Raw genomic sequence first — 21,116 nt, 5'->3', positions numbered from 1 at the left:
TGATTTATTGTTTCATCTTATTTGTTATTTACTCATCCACAATTCCACTTGGTCTTTTTTGTCTTATATAAATCCGTCATCTGTTTCTTTTATTCCTTTTTTTCCTTATCTGCACTTTCAGGTCAGTTGTTTTGTTTATGATCTTTTTTTCTTATCTAAACTTGTCTGTATAGGTTAGTCAAAATGGTTGTTGACCTCAAAGTTCTGGTCTCCTTAATTTGTTGATGCAAAGGAGTATTGAGAACTGGTAAATATGATCAATCTTTTGGCCTACACCCTTTTATCAAAACATGTCAAACTGTCAGAGCAGGATTGTATATGATTCAGAATGAGAACCTTGAATCTTATCACAAATCCCCAAGTTGAGACTTTCCTTCATCCAAGAATTGATATGAAGAACTTGCATGAAGAAAGAAATATCACAAACTCAGTGCCCTTCCAGCAACGTTGGGCTGGTGCGTTGCTTTGAGTGAGCAACGTCAAGCAACGCACCGCAACAGGTGCACACAAGCAATGGCGGGCAACACAACGGTTCAGGTGTTGCCCAATGTGTTGCCCCTCAGGGACAGGTATTTTTACCGTTGTGTTGTGGTGCGCTGCCGTTGCTGGCAACGCAACAGGGTAACAGGCAAGCTCTGGTGTTGTGGATAGGTTGAATGTTCTGTTTGAGTTGTTGAGAAGAGTTTGAAAGTGATGATTTGATGAAATGAAGATTGGGGAGAATGCATCAGAGACTCTTCAACTTCCCTCACTCAATGGTTTCATTAGCCCTCAAGTCTTGTTCAAAGGGTTTTAACTCATTTGAAGTCACATTGAATGAAAATCAATCTCTTGATTCATTTACTGTTCGAGACCTCAAATCTATCATCAAGAAAAATATAAAGGTTAAAGTTCTTTCATAGACATGTTCTTTGGTATTGCTTTGAATTGATGAAACTGATATTGGTTTGACCAAATCATCTTATTAAGCTTGATCCAACTCGTCAACGACTAACTATGGTTGATAAAAAAGTTCTCGATGATGACCAAAAACGGATACCGACTTTCTTACCTATTGCTCTTAGATTGGCCTTTGCTATGGTCATGGTACATTTTGTTAAAAGGTAACTCAAAACTATCTTGTGTATCAAAATCAATTTTCTCTTGTTGGATTGGATAACTAGCTAATTCAAGGGTTGAACGTAAATTTGTTTTACTAAAATCATCTGTTAATAGTGTTCATTGGTTCTCAAATGCCATTCCTTAACATTTTCAAAAAGTAAGTCTATCACCAGATTACTCTAATTGATTTCATTCGTAGAGTGGTTTTATCAAGAGAGCCTACTTATTTTACTTTTGTTTTGTACATCCATCTAGTTCATTCTATTACTGGATCCTTTCTGGTGTCCTCTTTTGTTTTTTTCCCTTTCAATTTGTTTATATTACAACTTTCTTTGCGCGTATCCCCACGCAAACGGGTTCGATCATGTTGTGTTGCGAGCAACATTGAGCAATGGGCAACGCAATGGTGAGCAACGCAGCGGTAAACTCTTTGCTCAATGTGTTGCGGCTGGGTGGGTGAAAAAGCCATCCGTTGAGTTGCGCGCAACGGCCGTTGCTCACATCGCAATGCAACGGCCCATCGTTGCTTCCAGGTATATAAATGCAATACAATGTGATCAATTGGGTTTGAATTGAGTACGGATGAAACATACAAACATGTAACACTACACAAACATAGTAGTAAATTGGCAATGAGATAAAAGTTGTAAAGGTCATTTATGTGAAATGAGTAAACATGTAACTAAGTGATTTACTTCAACAAAATGCACTGCTGTTGCAGACAGAATATTGGACAACTTTTTATCACCTTGATTTGCAATCATCAACCTCCTCTCTAGTGTTCCTCATATTATTATAACCTGTGACAGGTGGACTTTTCCTATCAATCTAGCATTGCTTGGTGTAACATCTCACTGGATCTCCAAGGACTTCAAACTCTATGGAATCACCCTTGCCTTAAAGCCCATCAAAGGTCCCCATACCAGTGCCAACCTTTCTGCCCTTCTCAATCATACTCTGGACTTGATTCACATCTCTTAGTGTTCAATCTACATCATAGCCAACAATGCCTTGAATAACACTACCATGGGCCAATGCCTTTCAACCACCATTCCTCAATTTTCTTCTTCACAAAACCTTCATGGTTATGTGGCTCATGTCATCACTTTGGCAGCTAAGGATGGGCTAGCAGTATGTGATCAAAAGGAACCTCCTCCTCCAATCAATGTGCTTGATCCTTCTGATCCTCTATCTCATTCATCTATTCCCTTGTTCATAAAGCCTGCCTCACATTCAGAAATTGTTCTTGATCCCACTCAGCTCTGTGGCTTCCACAGGAATATCAAACATTCTATAGTCAGCTCAAAACTACCGTTGATAATGTCATTTTCAGCTGTTCCGCGTTGAAACACACAGCCATCATATTTGCCTCAGATGCAAAAACCTGAGGAGTCCTCGGGTTTTGACTCCAAGGGAAGCTGCATCCAAGCATCCAATCCAAGGCAATGGCAAGGGCAAAACATTTGCCTCAGAGGTTTTCCTTGGGGGCCATCCGAGGACTCCTTGGACATTTGTTGCCAAGGGAACATTGCGGGAAGTGACAAGGACGGTTTAGTTCACAAGGTGTCAAGCTGTTGGTCTTCAACACACTTGTCACTCTTGTGATTTGTAGAGCTTAGAGTTGTCATCAAGTACCAATTCAATTGTAACCCAGCATTGGAGTGCTTCAAACTGGACCATGTGGAAAGGGAACATTGCAGGAAGTGACAAGGACAGTTCAGTTCACAAGGTGTCAAGCAGCTGGTCTTCAACACACTTGTCACTCTTGTAATTTGTAGAGCTTAGAGTTGTCATCAAGTATCAATTCAATTGTAACCCAGTATTGGAGTGCTTCAAACTGGACCATGTGGATTGGATCTTGGTTGAAAAATTGAGACAACTCCTATTGCCTCTTGCTACCATGACCAAAACAATCAAAGGTCACTTATACCCAACTTTCTCAGTGGTTATGCCTGACTGCCAATGGTTTGTGGAATGTCTTGACACTTTATGTTTTTCTTTCTGTTTCTTTTTGTTCCTTTTGGTTATTTTTTCACACTTACTGATGCTCTGCTACTTATAGGCCTGGGCGTATTCTAGATGTCAGGAACTCAAGGTGGCCTACATGCACATGATCAAGAAAATCATTCAATACCAGGAGGCTGCCCAGAGGAAGGCAATCTACATATGCTCCACAATTCTTCATCCTTACCTCAAATGTACCACTGTTTTGGCCCAAACTATGGAATCTCTTGGTTGGGGACAAGAGGATTTGATTCAATATTTTACTGATCACTCCAGCAAATTCAACCCTGCTTTGCACCTCAACATTAAGATTGTCAAATCTCAAGAAATTCTGAACCTTGACCACCCTCAACACTACATCAAGCTTCACAAAACGGTCCCAATTGAACATGAGGTGAATGAATACCCCACCACACCTCAAGAAGATGAAATTTGCCAACCTCTTGTCTGGTTGATCAACACACATCACTGGCCTAACCTTGCTTGCATGGCCAGAGCAATGCTTGCAGTACCTGCAACAAGTCCTCCTTCCAAGAGCTTGTTCTCTAATGCTTTGAGAGTGATGAGTGATCACCAAGCCTCATTCACTCCTCACATTATCGAGGCTCAAGTCTGCCTCAAGAGTTGGAATAAGGTGATATTGAAAAAGTAGTTGTTTCTTGATTGATTTCCAAAAAAATATTTTCACTTCTAAGTACAATAAAGTTTGAACACATGATAATTTGGAGAACAGTGAGATTTTTCAAAAAGTTTTATATTTCTAAGTGGGTGTTTAAACTTTAGATAGAGCTCTTGTACAAGTTGTTATACATGGGAATTTGAAGTAAAAGGTCACTTTTTCTATTTTTCAAGTAGGCTTGGTCTTAAATGTGTCTCTCCTTCCTAACTAAGGTCTTATAAACCCCTTTCAAAATTCAATAAACCCAGAAGTTGATGATTTTTGTCCTTCAAAACAAGCCTGGCCCTGCTTGGCCTTGAGCCTCAAGATCCAGGATAGGCCGTGGCTGGCCCTGTGCGTTTACAAAGGCCTTCGGGGTCACTCAGGGCCAAAGTAGGCCCCGAGGCCGGCCTCGAACTTCCGTGGTCTGGACACACCCCGTCTGAGTGTCTGAGTGTAGTATGTATGTACAGGCTACAGCGGCCCATATGGAACTGTGATGCAGCTGGAAGGCTTTGAAAGTTTCCCATCAAGCAACACATGCTTGAAGCAGAAGAGGCCGAAGCAGTTTCCAACGCACATGATGACATTGCCCGAGTTGAGGACGATGGACTAGCCAGCGATTTATACCTTTACGCAGGGCAATTCCAATCGGGAGGTTTCATTTCTTTATCTGAGACTGTGTCGAGTCCATCCATCAGCATCCATCAAATTTGTTTTTATCACCCAAACTATGTGTATGTGGTGTCCATTGGCTGATAATTCGGCCTTCCATCTCACTTCCTTGATCTTTTTGAAAGTACATTTGTGATCCTCAGTAAACTTTGAGGCAGTTTATCGGAAATCCCCGCGGTAGCTCAATTTGTGGTTTGCTGAATGTATTTCTTACTTTACGTCGATGTCCTCCCGTTATAATCAATCATGCTTGACTTGTATCTTTAAAAGTTGACGCACCCTCTCTGAACAATCGACCAAATGCGCTGCGAGATTCAAAAGTTGCTCGCTTTCATCGTACCCAAGCTTTAATCAACTTCCGCAAACCTCGCCCTCAAACCAAATTGTGCCACCATACCAAGACTTACGATTGCGTTTTTTGAATGATTCCACAAAATTCAGCACAAAGTGTATGAAATATATAAGAACCAGCGTAGTGTGCGTTTTCCGTGAACTTCTGTGATCGTTTTTATTTATTTGTCTTTGTCTGATGTATGAATATCACATTTACTATCTCAGCCCAAACTGACGCTTTTGCCATCTGCTATGCATTTGGTTCATTTCATATATTATTCTATTCTTGTGATCTTCCCGCGCTCAACTTCTATTTCTCGGCCTCTTTGAATGTATTCTTATATGTATACTCACACCCAATGAATTCCGCCCCGCGATTCTCCTTCCGATGGTCTTTTTTTGTTGTTGAGGTCGTATAACCTTCTTCAATCTATTGCATTTCATTGAGCTTTTCTTTACACCTCCAGCCATCTCAGCAGTTTGAATCTCAAAAGTCATCATGTTTACTCGATCTGGACCTTCGAATCAGTACACTCTACTTCAACAGAGTCCTTCAAGTCCTAGCATCAAGCCAGATACGCCATCTTCACCTTCTCATCATCAGTCGTGGTTTCGTCCCTCGATAAAAGGTCCGAAGATTCGTAAAATCGTCTTGTTTGTGACCCTCTCTACCGCTGTGGTACTTTTGGTCATCTATCGTGAGTTGATCATGCGCCTTCACACATGAATCTCAATCTACCAGTCTCGTACTACATCACAAAATCAATTTATTGCTCACTCTTTATCGTTGTCTATTAGCAACACTTGAATTCATCACCCCGGGCTCTGTCGCTTTACCCGAGGTATTGAGGTTTGGCATCAATTCAGCACAGTCTACTGCTTCCTCCGAATCAACCCCTCAACATACGGCAAATTCATCCCAATCAGTTTCCGCCTCTACAGACAACGTAGCAGGGCTCCCCACATTATCAAAGATAGCCGGACCATCGGAGACAGTGAATTCGTCATCAGCAGAGTTGAAGCCTGCGGAATCGCTAGTATCACCCTTGGCTTCGAAGTTGCCTGTATCACAAGATGTTTCACCCCCTACAAATCCACCCCATTCGTCTCTCTCACCTTCATCTCCCTCACAATCGATCCCGTTATCGACGCCAGTGCCGTCACTTGGTCATTCAGAGCTCTCGGCACCATCTACCCTTCCACCTCTCAACCAGCCTAGTACACCTCAACCATTGCTCGTTAAAACTAGCGCCTCCATACCTTTGAAAAAGACTTTGTGTGATCACTGCGGTTGTTCTCCTGATGGCAAGCTGAACCGCGCATTTAATCAACCTGATCTCCTCGGCCCAGCTTTTCTAGATGCCAGTCGTATTGTACCAGGTCAGACTGTAGCTCCATCGACGCAGACTCGCACTATGGGCCAAATTTGGGTTAGCATTACATTTTACCATCAACCTGATGGGACAGTGAATGACAAACTAATGACAAGCCATTTGTTTTGAGTAGGCATCGATTCGAGATGTTTATTGTCAGCATCCAATGTTATTACCTGAAGCCGCTGTCAATCTTCTTGACAATACTGTAGCCGATTCACCAAACCTGTCAACTAGAATACAATGGAACCTCACCAACACTGTTTCTTCTATTCCGACGCTTTACCTCTTTACCAAGACTAGTCGGCTAGGTAGGACAAATGCCTTACGACCTGACTATTTTAGACGACACGCCAAAACAATCAATAGACATATGGATCGCGTGCGTTCAAGAGGAGGCAAATATTTTCCCGAAACCGAGACCAAATGGGGTACTGGTCCTCGTCAGCTGATTTGGTTAATAATTGAAGATGGAGAACAAATCGCACCTGAAGTTGAAACTGTGTTTCGTGCAAGTGAAATACCTTTTATTTATCTAGCTTATGGTAGTACACATCGATATGGAAACGCTCAACAGAACGCTGCTTATGCTCTCATACATCGTCTCTCACGATCGGTTTATGGTCATGGCCCAATTGTTTCTATCGATGATGATGGAAATCTTTTACCTGATCTCTTCGACCTTGCTTGGAGAGTCAAACGACTTGGGGTTTGGCCAATGGGAAATCTTGGTCCTACCGGATGGGAAGGCCCTAAGTATGATCCTATCACTCATGCTTTCATCGGTTGGCAGAAGGCACCCAAAGATAATCGTCGATTTCCTCTCGACAATGGAGCATTTGCTTTCTCAACAGAGGTATTTGGTACGGGTAAAATGATTGGTCCTCGTTATTGGCCAACTGATTATCCTGGAGGGGAGAGTGAATTTGTATCACAGATTCTTACAAAGATGGAAGAGGTCGAACCGTTGTGTTTTAACTGGTAAGCTTCATAACTATTAATTCAAACTAGATTCGAATCGCTTCTAAAGCCTATCATCTTTTTTTCGCTATAGTCGTGTTGCCTGGCACAACCAAGCTTTAACGCCACAGTGTATTGCTCATGATCCCAAGTGTCGAGAGTTTGACATCCCACCAAAGCCGTAGAGCTCAATAAGTTTTAGAACAAGCTCAACCTAATCATTATCTTTTACTTTCTCAATCTCATTTACATTATTCTCGCTCTGCTTGCTGATTGAATATCTGGAATTTTACCATCTGATAGCTTACCAATGATTGTTATCATCTTATCTCGTACTGCTTGCTTGTAACACTTTAAATCTAACTCCAAAAGTTGAAGTGCCATTTGTCCCGACACAATCAGATTCACTACTCGTTTTCTTTAATCTTTCAATCTTTCTCGAATCATTCATTTCCTTGGGTTGTTTTTAGTGTCGTCACATCACCGCGTAGCTGTGTTTCCATGTTGCGGAATAAATCTTAATCAAAAGATTCATTCATTATAAACGGTTGATACCCTCACAGTCTACTATGGCATCTCCCCCTGCTTGTGTTCCATTCGTACACCTAAGCTAATTCCTCTGCAGTCACGCTCTTCAATGAACAGCTGTAGTGGCCAAGGGAGTACGGAGCCCTGGACTTTGATCACTATCATGGCTTGCATGGAGCATACGTACTCCGAAAGTTTATTACTACACCGCGCCAAAGACCATAACCGCTTGCCAGCATGCTCTTCATGCGGACGTTTTCTGAGTGGTGATGAAGGAACATTGATGGTCGTGCGTATTATGTAGTTTAACTGGATAGGGTACAAAGTTTTGATAATGCTTTGATGAGATTTACAAATAAGAAACTGTGATGAGGAACCCATAATGGGTTTAAAAACATGCTGTAAAAGTGACAAAGGTGATTCATACTTCCCATGATAGTACAACAGAAGTCACAGGTGATCTGATACGAAATGCTAATCTCAGCCTCTCTAGAATGTTCAATCAATTATTCCGATTGTGAAATTGAACGTGATGGGTGATGGCATCTGCTTCTAGTGTGACCGCGGTATTTTTGAAACCGGTGACCGTGGTGGAGTGAATATAAAGGTATCTCACAGGAAAGCATATGCGTTTTCGCCATCCTTCATGTTGGGTATTCGGGAGTGGGTGATTTCGTGCAGCAAGGCCTCTATCTGATTTTCATTTTGAGTTGGTGATAAAAGGTGGTGATTCTTTAATCCGAGGTGCGTTGGGCGAATTCTTGGGTCACATTGAGGATGATTGGCAACGCACCCAAACCTGTTGTCCCTGGATGCACGTATGGGGCCATTGTTCCACTGGTTCAGATTGGGGACTTCGTCGAGCAAGCCTACAAGGCCAAATTGCGCTACAAACGACCAAATCTGGATATCAGGAATCACTTTGAATGTGACCAGCAGAAGGAAGGAAAAGAATCTAGTCAGCCGTTTCTACCGGAGGAATTTGGATTGAGCTGAATGATTCTCTTGATGTGAGTCAGCACTGGGGAAACAATTAATGCTTAGGCGAACAGGGTGACAGGATGCCGGCCTTGACCTAAAAAGGTACAAAGATGAAAGATAGTTTCGTCAATCTTTTCGAATTCTACTCTGGTTTATTGAAATGTATCTCACCATAGTTCGCAATATCTGCCATTGACGGGGAACCCAATCACGTGCACAAACCAAGCTCTGCATCGCTAGAACGTAAATCATTCGTAATCTGTCATGCCGCGTATGTTCTTCGCCTGACTGGTTACTTCCATGAGCCGCCGAGTAGATTTGAATCTTTGGCAAGACAGCATAGTGTAAGATGATCGAGACCAGATGCAAAAAGGGGCGTTCGGGTGCCTTCAAGTCCTTGACAGTCTGCACTCAATAAAAAGAACAATGTAACGCAAAAAAGGTTCAAATGAAAGTTGGATGAAATTGGAATCATTGATATTACTCACGCTCGCCACACATAATCTCAATAGCTCTTCCGCGGTGGCCATTATCCCTTTAGAGTAATCTGGAACAATCTATGCAAACAGAAGACCCGTTGTTGAAGGTCTCAATGAATCTAATTGAGATGTGACAAAAAAACTTCGCTACGTACGTTATCATGTAATTCTTTCAAGGAAGTCAACCCAACAGAACAAGGTCTCGTATTCAATTTCGTGGCATGTCGGTGTCTTACCAATAGATGCGCCGATGCGAGGTTCCGCATCTCGATGAAACAATAGTTGAGCGTCTTTCCATCCGCACTGTGAAGTGAAGGATTTCAAGTGTTACGTCGCTGAAATGTGATGACGTGATTGACCTCTGGTTTACTTACGGAGTACAAAGGATATGTATAGGAAGTGGACATAGTTCGGAAGGGGGTAGACAGTCCTGAGTCGGAAGCCAATCCAAAATACCTTCGACGGTTTGACCCCAAGAGATATTGTCCACTACAAAAGATGCGCATAGTGAAAGAGAAATGTTTTTGAAGATCAGCGAAAATCATCAGGCGAACTTAGATCGTTTCTTCAAAAGCTCACCTCGTACAACTGGCCATTTGTCGCATAGTATTGGACTCAACGCATCCGTGGAAGATGTGTAACTCGGAGTAGAAGGTTGATCAAAATTAGATTTTTGGTAATCAAAGGAGGAGGTTGACCACGAATGGTCATCGAGACTGTCTGCATCAGTACTTCTCTCCAAGATGCTTGAGCTATCTGGGGCATGATAGCCGAGGTGTCTGGATGCCTTTGATGGTTTGCTACGGTCTGGATGGTCTGCTGAATCAAACTGCAGATGCAATCACTTGTGAGCAAGAGGACAAGTAGGGAAAAAAAGGTGAAGGAGGACAAAACTGATTGAATTGGATCTCTTGGAACCTCTCCCGTTTCTGAAGGGCTCAAGATCACCATGCCGCACGGTATCTTGAAGCTTTCTACTAGACCTCCACAGATAAAGCAATTCGTCGATAGCGGGCGGGGATCATTACAAGACATATTCACGAGAGAGTTGATGCAAATCATACAGATAGGATGAAGGCAAGGCTTGAGAAAAGATAACCATCCAGTAGGTTGAATGGCTCCACAAGAGGAGCAGGCAGTAGGCTCCGTTCCACGATACGGTTTATAAGGCATCTTTACCTCAGCTGAACGATCAGCGTGATCGCGATATAACGATCGCAACGGTAAATTCGGCTCGCGCGAAGTGAACAATCTTGTTGACCTGTAGGTATTCGGGGTATTCTCAAGTTGACTCATATCATAGCTCCGTTGGGCATCTTTTAAGGCCTCATCACCGGAATAACCCTCGTTGCGCGGCCAATCGTCGTGAACTCCCAAGAGACCAGTCGGCTTTCTTTGACCGGTGTTCTGGATACAAACATTGATTAATGACTCGCCCAATGTAAGAAGAAGATGGATGCCTCACTGACCGACGAGAAGATACTGTGGTTTGGAACCCAAGTGTCATTCTTGAGTAGGTTTACACCGTCAGGATAACCACCCAAAGGATCTGTGAAATCCCGTTTACAAATGGTTTTCAATTTGGTTTGAGACGAGCAAACAAAACACCAATCGTCAGATACATATATGTCATCATTTTGAAGCTCTGGATAAGTTATCAATTAGCAAAACTGAGACAAACCATCGAAACGATCAAATCTGGAGTCAAGAACTATTGCAGGGTGAGTCTGGTAAAGGCTACTTCGCAGAGGAGTAGTTGGGAGGATGGGCTGAGGTTGATGAGAGGAAAAAGGCTGATGATGATACATTTGAGTAAATGATGATGATGATGAATTTAAAAAGGGAAAATTAAATGATAAATGATTTGATGGAGAAGTGGGATGTTCTGATTTGAGTATGAGTTATATAGGTATAACCAGACGGTCAGGAGGATTTCACTTTTGGTTGAAGAAGGTAAACAGTCAAGAAGACGATGATAAGTCATCAGATCAACAATCTCAATAAGCCAATCCATCATGATCTCATCGGCATCAATCTTTTATGTGCGTGTTTTTTTATTTCCTTCAAGATTCAACAGATAAGAGGAGTCACATTCTTCTTTCATATCCCATCATCACCACTCATACCAAAGACTACATGGATAAATCATCGAGACTTTGGAAACAGGCAATAGTTCATCGTCCACATTCAGGCTAGGAGAGGTTACGGGGGTCTCTTTAATTTTCATAAGGAGTTGTTAGATAGAGAAACTACTCCTTGATAAAGAGGTTTGAATGACAAAGAAAACACACCTGATATCTGAAAAGCTCATAAACATTTCATAGCAGATTGAATATGTCTTGAGATGAACCTGGTGACTCGATTTACTTGCAGATGTAGCCACTTTGATTCAAGTACAGCACCATCACGAACAGGTAACAATCACATTGAATCCCACAGTAAATGAAGCAGATTGGTTATGGATTCAGTGTTTAAGAGATGCTGTCACGTAGTTTCGGAGGACATTCTGAATGCCAGAGCAAACACAGTCAAGTTTATAAAATGGAAAAGGCCGGTCAGTGATGAGTGAAGATCGTATGCTTGACCACAAACGAGTTCTAAAAGTTATACTTACTTCTTAAAGCGGATCTGGCAACAGTACAAGTCTTCCTGTCTCTTGGGGTCAGCGTGATTGGAAGCTTTTGTGTTCAAGATTCAGGAATCAAGCAAAATTCATTACATCAGTAAATATCATTCTGGTTTGTGAGTTTACATGGAAACTTCGCTTCAAGACGCCCTACCGAGTTCTCATTATCAAAAGGATCTCGAGAGATCTGATACTGATGTACCCAGTCAAAGCATTTATTAGGTGAAGCGTGCAAAATGACTAACTTATGTGTCTGCCGTCCGTGAGAGCTGGCTTGTAGTCCAGTAAGATGTCGCAATTTATCATGATGATTTTAAAAAGAACGGTGATGAACATATTGTATAAGCAACATCATCAGATTCCTGGCCGGCAGGTCACAGTCACCTTGGACTGCACGGGAAAGAGACGGAACATGACATGCCATAGCCAACATCTGATCACTCAGAAGTTCTCATTTGACGATTTTGTTTTGCACCTGCTTGTCTTCGAAAATCACCGCACACTTGATCATTATGAATCAGCTCCTGTTACCTTATGTCCATACATACCTTGTACATTCTAGCTACAATTTTGAATGTCTCAATTCATATTGCAGGAATCATAAGTCTTGTCAGCCCTGGGTACATATGTATGTACCCAAAGACTAACTTGTAACATATATACAGTCAACTCCCTCCAAACCCATACCATTCTATGGAAGCCTAAAACTATGGGTTTTATGGGTGTATGGTTTTGGAGGATCTCCCTCATAGCCCATAGATTAAGGTTTGGCAGGCAAAGTATGGGTGAAGAGGGAGATAAAAAAATTAACAGGCCAATCAAAAAAATCATTTCTTCATATTCAACTTGGAATAGATTGCAGCAAAGTGGCACACAGTCTTAGATGATTGCAACCATTCCGTTTGTACTTGAAATTCCCAACCAAAAGTTCAAGTCTCTTCAGCTCATCATTGTTGAGTTGACTGGCAGCCTTAGCCGCATTTTATTATGCTATGATCTTCCCCAAAACAACTCTTTACCTTTCCAGCACAGTCTATGAGCCTTGTATCCGTCTACAACAATTTCTTCCCTCCACTGATAGGTTGCTTGAGAGGCTTGAATCTTTTGTTATTCTCTGTTTGTAGGGCATTGAAACCTGTTTTGATATCTGACATGCTGAATTGCAAAAGGTCTTTTGGAAGCATTTTGAGACTGGCTATGCTGAAAAATACACAAGGATGCAGGTTTTTTTCAAGCTGTGGCAAATTTTGGTTATGGCTTTTGACCTAGGTTTACTGCAAAAAACCTATGGGTCATGGGAATAGTGCGAGGTATGGGTTTTGGGCCACTTTTCCCTGCCCATAAATTTTATGGACCCGAATTTCTATGGGTTAGCTGGAAGTATGGGATTAGAGGGATATGGATTTCGAGGGAGTCGACTGTAAACACCTTCAAACAACTAATTACATGTACATAAAGCTTACAAAACATATGTAACTTGTAATAAATCATATATACATCTTAATTACATATACATATACATTTGAAATGATATGTAATATGTAAGCAAACATCAATTACACCTCATAACTCAGTGTCAAGAGTTAAAAAAGCTTATATTACATATCACACATAACATGTATATGTAATTAAGTATTATTAGTACTAATCCCAAATAATCATAATGATCAAACCCTAAACCAAAGTAGGGATGTAAACAAATCTCACCACAGTTAGGTTTGGAGAGGAGAGTATATAAACTCCTCCTCTCCCAGCCTTGAGAGATTACCCCCCAAGCTTTATTACATACTACTTTTAAGAACACTTAAAGTTCTACTGAAGTAACATCAAGAGTCTTATAAATATAAGACTAGTGATATCTTCATTACTTTAAATCAGTTCCTTGATTAAAAGTAAGTAATACTCTTCACTCTTCCCTGGATCCTCTACTATCCCCAAGTAGAACTCTAATAGGTTGGTGACCATATAACAACCCAAGGTTGGTGACCATAGAACAACCCAGGTTGGTGACCATAAGAACAACCCAATGTTAGTGACCATAGAACAACTAGTCTAGTGAACTTCATCCCACTCTTTAATCTGTCACTTGAAGATTAAAGGAAGGGCTAGGATCCACCCTTCACACTTTATAAACATTTCATTATCTTCCATTTCTCATCCCTTTCCTTTGTTTATAATTCTTTGTAACTACTTTTATATTTTGAAATATAATCATAATTACTTGAATTATAAGACCCACCTTGCCCAATTAGTGAGCCTTGAGTACTCAAAAGAGTAACCCACCCTCACATTTGGGGGCCTCATCGTGTTGAAACCCAAGATTTCAACCTCAATCTCTTACTAAAGTAAGAATCATCTTACTAGACAACTACAATATCACTTATCAATCATCAAAATCTAAAAAATTCTTTCAAAGAAAATCTAGTCCTAGTTGATTTTGTCTAAATCATAATCAAAGTTATCTCAAACAATATTTTTGAGCATTGTGATTACTCAGAAACCACCTTAACCAACACCCTCAAACTTAAAAGGATACAGTAGAAATATCTAGTTAGAACACTACTCAAGAATAAGAACAGCAAAAGATTATAATAATAAAGATCAACGAGTCCGTGTCACCGTGACATTAAAACAAAAACAAAACAAATTAAACAATTGAAGAAGAAGCGTACACAGTTTTTGGAAGGAGATCAAGACAGTTAGAAGTTTAGAATTTGAAGAGCAGACGATCAAAAAGAAAATTAGAGCAGAAAGAAAATCAGCGGGGAATTTGGAGTGAATTCAGAAAATTGTTTTTTTTTCGTAATCGGAGAAAAAGAATAAGACCAAAGAATTAGTAAGCCAGAACCCTTTTTCCTCTTCTCCCTTTAACTTCCTTTTACCGTATTATTTTTATTTATTTTTCCTCTTCTTCCTCTGCAGTATTCTATCTTCTATATACTTTGTTTTTTCGTTTCCTCTTCCTTCATTGCTGCCTGACAAGTCAATTCAAAGAAACATTGAAGAATTGAATTGAAGAACTGTTCTCAAGAAGAAGGAAACCACAAATCCTCCTTACCACCGTAAGAAAGACCATCGAACGATCAGTTTTCCACAAATTGAAACAAACGAAAAAGTAAAAGTAAGTAAACAAAGGCACGAGCCCTTTATCTTATAGATTGATTAATCCATTTTGATATTCCATCTCCTTTTGATTCCATCGAACCACTCTCAAAAAAAAATAAAAAATAAAAAAATCTCTCTCTTTGTCTCCTAGCGAATCGTTCGATCAAAACCCTTGAACCCAGAGTAATACTGCAAGAAACACTCAAACTCATCTGAAACCATCAGTAAACAAAAGACAATTACTTGCCAACATCGAATTAGAAGCCTCCAAAATCAACGACTTACAACCACAGAAGCCTCGAACGATCAAATCCTAACAACAGAAGAACAGTAATGCAACGAATAAGAGATTTTTAAGAGTAAGTCAGCGAACAATCAATAAGAAAACTCGTAGATCTCACTAAAAAGCTGACTCACGCCATTCTACACAGTGATTGTAGAACGAATCCGTATCGGAAACGAATTGAATCGACGGATTGACTATAAGAAGAGACCTCAAGCCGAAGTTGATCATCCTTCAAGCAGATCATTCGAAAACAAATCAAACTGCTACAGTAGTTGTATTAACTTAAATCAATCAATCAAATTTCAAAATCTATTTAACTTCATCAAAGTTATATACAAGATCAAGAGTAAATAGAACTTCTTGACTAATTATTATCTTTCTGTTGCCCTAGATCCTATTAACCATTACCCTCCTCTATCACAAAACATCAAATACTGATTTTTTTTATAATTTTTGGATTTCGTTTTCTCTTTTACTTTCTCCAATCTAGTGGCATTTCCACAGTTATTCAACTCGCTTGATGTAGCCCGACCAGGAAACAATAGCCAACAGCCAATTGTAGAAGATCGTGTGACCCAATCGACTCCAGCCTTACCAGAAAACGAAAACGTAGACGGTTCTATATTAGACTTTGAAGACTCCTACGGAAACGTACATCAAGAACCGATTGTTATAGATTCTACGATTACTACCCCAGCGGCCGATCCCTTAATAATAGAGATCGACTCGCCAGCGTCTGAAGATACTACGAGAGCAAGAATTCGAGCTGAGGGCCCTTCACCAGAAGAGTTAGCTGATCACCATCATTGTAAGCTATCTAAATTTTTTTCTTTACTCTCAACCCAATCCAACAATCATTAAATTGAAATTAATTCCAGGTAACAATCAAGATAGAGCCACAGCTCACTACCAAGAACAAAGAGTTCAAGCGAACCGTAAGTTAAATAAAATTTTTCTACTCGGACTATAAAAATCATACATAACTCTGGATAAAAATTTATTTAACATTTTATTTCTTTTTTTTTTTGGGTATAGCCGATACCTTACATCGAACTCAAGAATATAACAACCATCAATATATCAATCAAGTACAAGTTAATCAAGGTTATCACCAAGTCCAAGGAATAAACAGAGACCGTAAGTGAATAAAAGATTATCATCTTCTATCAACACTAAGAAATCACGTTCTAAATTGATTTTTTTTTGTTGTTTTGCTCTTTCTTCTTCTCATATTAAAATATTATCTCTTAATTTTTTTTTCTTTCTCTTATTCTCGCTTCAAATACATCAATTCAAATTATCCTTATCATTTTTTTTTGAAACATGTCCTCCAGAAGCTCCGCCAGCGCACATGGAACAGCAAAGAGTAAACGGTCAGTTGAACCAGTCACCCGATCAACAAGTAGATCACCAATGGGGGAGTTATACAAACCACTACCCCCATCAGGTAAGCCCAACCCAATTTTAGTCAAGAGTTTTGTTCAAGAGAAAGAAACTAATAAAAAAATCTTACCTTAATAACGTTAGACCCAACAACAACAGGCAGGCTACATCTACCAGCCCAACTATCACCCCAACCTAGCGTCTCCGGTAGTGCAATACCCAATAGCTCCCTCGCCAGTCTACCAACCTCAGGTCAACTATGCGATAGCTCCCTCGCCAGTTTACCAGCCTCAACACAACTACCCAGCGCACCCTTCCCCGGTCTATCAACCACGCCAACCGACTCCCGGCATGAGCAACAACACCATGGCACCACCTCCTCCACCACCACAATCGTACCAACAGACCCGCGCAACCGAGGAAGCCCGGTTACGACAAGCTATCCTCAACCACAAACGCAACCTAGACGAAGCGCGAGTAGCGAACAACTCAACCAACTTTTGCCAGATCTTAGGAGTAGTGAAAGAAGCCCACAAGGAACTAGAAGAGTTCCTTGAGGGACGTCGCCACCGGTCAACCGTGTAGAAGGTGGCAGGGTACAACCCTTATCTGATCAACCCAAGTACAATGGAACCCTTCGAGCATCCTTGACCAGGACCTTCCAGCCAACGTCGCAAGCGAGCTCACGACGAGGACCTTGAGGAGATGGCGGAGAACGCCTCCAACCTCCTGGACATGTTCTTGTTAGTGAAAAAGATGAAGAAAGACGACAAGGACCCAGAATCGAAAGGAAAAGGGAAGGAGAGAGAACAGTAAGTATCCTCCCTCCCCCCACCTCATCATTTCATCATCATCCATCAATTCTATATACTGAGACACCTTTCACTGGACCTCCAATAGATGAAAAATGCTCTATCCCTAATTCACCCTCTCTCAGCTCACTTAAGTTAGAAGAAGAAGAATTAGAAGAGGTAAAACATCAAAGACTGTTCAACCAGTCAGATTTGGTTTCCTACAATCCCTCCTCTGTATCTGTTTCAAATTCATATTTAGATTTAGAAGATCTTGTCAGACAAAAAACTTATGCTATTTACAAGAAGGTTGAGCAATTAAATCCAAATTTGAGTTCATTAAAAAATCAATGTGAGCAAAGTGAGAAAATGAGAGTTACTGAGTTCCAATTAATTTGCCAACTTCATAAAACATCTTATGATGATCTTATGAACAAATTTTTAGAATTGAAAGAACAAATAGAAGAAGTTAAAAAACTTTTTCATGAAGTCAACAAAAAAGAAAATGACAAAATATCATATGAAGATATTGTTAATAAGTTTAAAGAACTAAAAGCAAAAATTGCTGAGGTTAAAAACCAAAAAAGCACATCTGAAGAGGAGATCACAACTAAAAATAAAGGTAAACAAAAAGAAATCATTGCATCTGAAAGTAAAGAAGTAAGTGGATCAACATCAAATACTAGTGAGAAAGTAAACCAAGGAGAAACTGAAATTCAAAACTCAGAAATAACTCCAATGTACAGTCTGAATAAAACACAAGCTCTAGTACTACAGATTCAAGAAACATTAAACAAGAGGTTTGAAGACCCAATATTAAAACCTTCTGAACAAAACATAGTTAAACAAATAACTCACTTAGCTAATCAAATTGCTTCAAGAATTTCTGAAACAGAGAAAAGAACAACATCAAAACTTAACAGTATTGACAAAAATTTCCACGAGACAATAAGTAAAATGTCTCAAGAGAGAAATCAAGATAAACAACATATCAGAGAGATAAGTGATGTCATAGTAAGTGATCTAGGAGAAATAAAAAATGTAATCAAACAACTAGATATGAAATTAGATAAACAACTCAAACTACCAATCAAAGATCCGTATAACAAAATTGAGGAGCTGCTCAATAAATTCGGGAAACACAAAAACCATGTCAGCTCTACAATTCATGAAATAAAAGAAGATAAAAATATAATAAAAATTCGTGAAGACATGAATGAACAACAACAACAATTTGAATGTAGTATGATGAAGAATTATCATTCACTACAAGAGAACATCAGAGACCAACATGAACAATTGCAGAGACAATTAGTACTACAACAAGAAGTGCAATTCAAAAACTTCACGGAACAATTATTTAACAACCAAGAATTTTTAAATAACAAAGTATTAGAAAAGAATGTTGAAATACAAAATAGATTAAATCAAATGGAAGACAGAGCCAACACAGCAAGGATGACGTTGGTCCAAGAACTTAGACCTGAGAGAGCAAGTTATAACAACATCACACCAAGAGTAACAGATCATATAACTCACCCAGTAACTCAACGAAATTTGGATTCAATCTCAGAAGATAATCCAAGAGTTGATCCATCACTTCGGGGAGAGGCCAGATTCAAACAACACACAGCTGACCTAAGAGAAAGAACAGTGAATTATGTTGAGCCCCCACCAATTCAAACAGGAATTCAAAGCCCAAGAGCACGAGAAGAAACAATTTTCAGAGAAAGAACATTACCACCTCTAGCAAGTACAAATAGATTATTCGCCAGAGAAACTACTGCTCAGACAACTATTTCAGAGTCTAATAGAGAAGACAAATTAAGTAAAGCATTGACTAAACTATGGCCAACAGGCAGAGACTGGAAAAAGTTCAGTGGAGACGGCGAGTATAATCATAATGACTATATTGACTGGTGTGATGGTTTGATCACAGATTTAAAAATGGACCCACTTGTTGTTGTTAGTCATCTAAGCACAGCTTTCACTGGCACAGCAGGACAGTGGTACATTGACAAGCGTAAAAGTAAAGGCTCCATGACATGGGACCAATGGAAAGACAAAATTAATAAAAGGTTTGGAAATAGTGTTTGGAGAAATAACATGGAAGATTTGTTCACAAAAGACAAGTTTGATGAAAATATACATCTTGATCCAACAGCATGTTCTTTAAAACAAAAGAAGAGAATTGCTGCCTTTGACCCAGATTCATCTGAAGACAGAATTGTTAATAAAATTCTGAACAAAGTAGACGGGGATGCTAGAAACGCAATCAAAAGCCAACTAGTTGCTCCCTATGAGTGGGACATATTCTTAATGGTATTCAAAGATATTTTTGAAAACACAACCATTATTTCAAAGAAAAAATACTTGAACAGACCTCAAAGACCTTTTATTGAAAACAAGTTCATCATTAAAGATGATAAGTTACAAGGATCTAGTACAAAAGCTCAACCAAGTACATCTGAGAGAAAACCACTTAGAGCATGCCCAAACTGTGGAAGTAAAGATCCAAAACATCAATGGAGAGGATGTAAAGAAAAAAGAATAAATATGATTGAGGAAGATCTATCAGAAAGTGATCATATGAATGACAAATATGATTTTCAAGGAGGACAACTGTCTGATGAATCAAAATCAGAAAGTCAGGATGAGAAAAACCAACAAGATGTCTCCGTAATTGATACTTATAATAGTAATGAGAAATATATCAACATATTACAAGCTGAAGCAGAGGTACCTCACTCTTGGCAAGATGACGTGCAAATGGGTAATATAATTGATGCTAGATTATTGAAATCTAAACCAGCAGAAGGGATGGCACACACACTAGGTCATCATTCAATGGCTCGAGCAATAATTAATAATTGCAAAGTTCCAATACTACTTGATAGTGGAGCTTCATGCTCAATTGTAGGCAAACATTTCTTATCAGAGATTATACCAGACTGGCAAGAAAAGCTCCTACCCAGTAGTCATGTGAAATTCTCAGGAGTTAGTAGTAAACTTCACGCACTAGGCGTAATCAGCTTACAGGTAATTCCCACATGTTAAGCAATCAATAAGATTGAATGCTGAATTCGTAGTAATGGAAAATGCTAACAACAAATACTTCATATTGGGTGCAGAGAACTTGAATCAATATGGATTTGATATATTTCATAGTAAAGAAAGATATTTTACTATTGGTAATAATAACAAAAGTATCAAGTTTGCTTTAATGCAACATAAAGAGATTTTGTCCATTAAACCGGACATTACAATAGAAAGCCCAACAAATGAAGACACCAAAGAACTTCGAGATAAGATACTGGAAGCTCAGTTTGGACCCAACCTCACCCACACTCAAAAAGAGGATATAATCAAGATGGTGATTAAATACAAAGATCAATTTGGGTTAGGAGAGCAACCTTTAGGCATGATAAAGGATCATCCAGTACCAATAGAACTTACAATAGATAAACCTTACCCTCCTATATTACGGAAAGGTGCATATCCAGCTAGCCCAAGAAGTAGAAAAGAAATAGAGAAACACATCGAAGAACTACTTAGTATGGGTGTAATACAAAAAGTAGGGAGTGATGAAGAAGTAGATGTGACTTCACCTGTTTTGATAGCATGGCACAATGATAAGTCTAGACTTTGTGGAGACTTTAGAGCCCTCAATCAATATACCAAGCCTGATAGATACCCACTACCTAGGATAGATCAATCTTTGACAAATCTCTTCAGAGCAAGAATTATTACTCTGATGGATATAATGAAAGGATTTCATCAAAATTATATAGTGGAAATCAATAGCAGAAAGTTCCTTAGAATTATATGTCATC

At 39.6% G+C, this 21,116-nt stretch overlaps 4 protein-coding genes across 4 annotated transcripts; 3 read left to right on the top strand and 1 right to left on the bottom strand.

Annotated features, from left to right (window-relative positions):
- Nucleotides 1–6,171: 6,171 nt before the first annotated feature.
- Nucleotides 6,172–6,820, top strand: MELLADRAFT_73182 (uncharacterized protein; the record flags this gene model as incomplete). The annotated part of the gene is made up of 2 exons (XM_007416233.1): nt 6,172–6,201; nt 6,278–6,820. Coding segments are annotated over 2 exons (558 nt in total), but the record flags the coding sequence as incomplete, so codon positions are not given.
- Nucleotides 6,821–6,896: 76 nt separating this feature from the next.
- Nucleotides 6,897–7,646, top strand: MELLADRAFT_73181 (uncharacterized protein; the record flags this gene model as incomplete). Its single annotated transcript, XM_007416234.1, has 2 exons — nt 6,897–7,125; nt 7,199–7,646. 2 exons carry the CDS (start codon nt 7,019–7,021, stop codon nt 7,287–7,289), a joined length of 198 nt encoding a protein of 65 aa, XP_007416296.1.
- Nucleotides 7,647–8,244: 598 nt separating this feature from the next.
- MELLADRAFT_67834 (uncharacterized protein) lies at nt 8,245–10,900 on the bottom strand (the record flags this gene model as incomplete). The annotated part of the gene is made up of 9 exons (XM_007416219.1): nt 8,245–8,535; nt 8,836–9,018; nt 9,102–9,170; nt 9,248–9,395; nt 9,467–9,581; nt 9,672–9,921; nt 10,272–10,499; nt 10,562–10,737; nt 10,774–10,900. 9 exons carry the CDS (start codon nt 10,898–10,900, stop codon nt 8,245–8,247), a joined length of 1,587 nt encoding a protein of 528 aa, XP_007416281.1.
- Nucleotides 10,901–16,816: 5,916 nt separating this feature from the next.
- Nucleotides 16,817–17,621, top strand: MELLADRAFT_57599 (uncharacterized protein; the record flags this gene model as incomplete). Its single annotated transcript, XM_007416235.1, has 2 exons — nt 16,817–17,304; nt 17,393–17,621. One exon carries the CDS (start codon nt 16,859–16,861, stop codon nt 17,075–17,077), a length of 219 nt encoding a protein of 72 aa, XP_007416297.1.
- Between the last annotated feature and the right edge of the window lie 3,495 nt (nt 17,622–21,116).

This window comes from Melampsora larici-populina, assembly GCF_000204055.1.
Source record: "Melampsora larici-populina 98AG31 unplaced genomic scaffold MELLAscaffold_58, whole genome shotgun sequence".
Lineage (NCBI taxonomy): Eukaryota > Fungi > Basidiomycota > Pucciniomycetes > Pucciniales > Melampsoraceae > Melampsora > Melampsora laricis-populina.
This window is presented reverse-complemented; position numbering and strand designations above follow the sequence as displayed.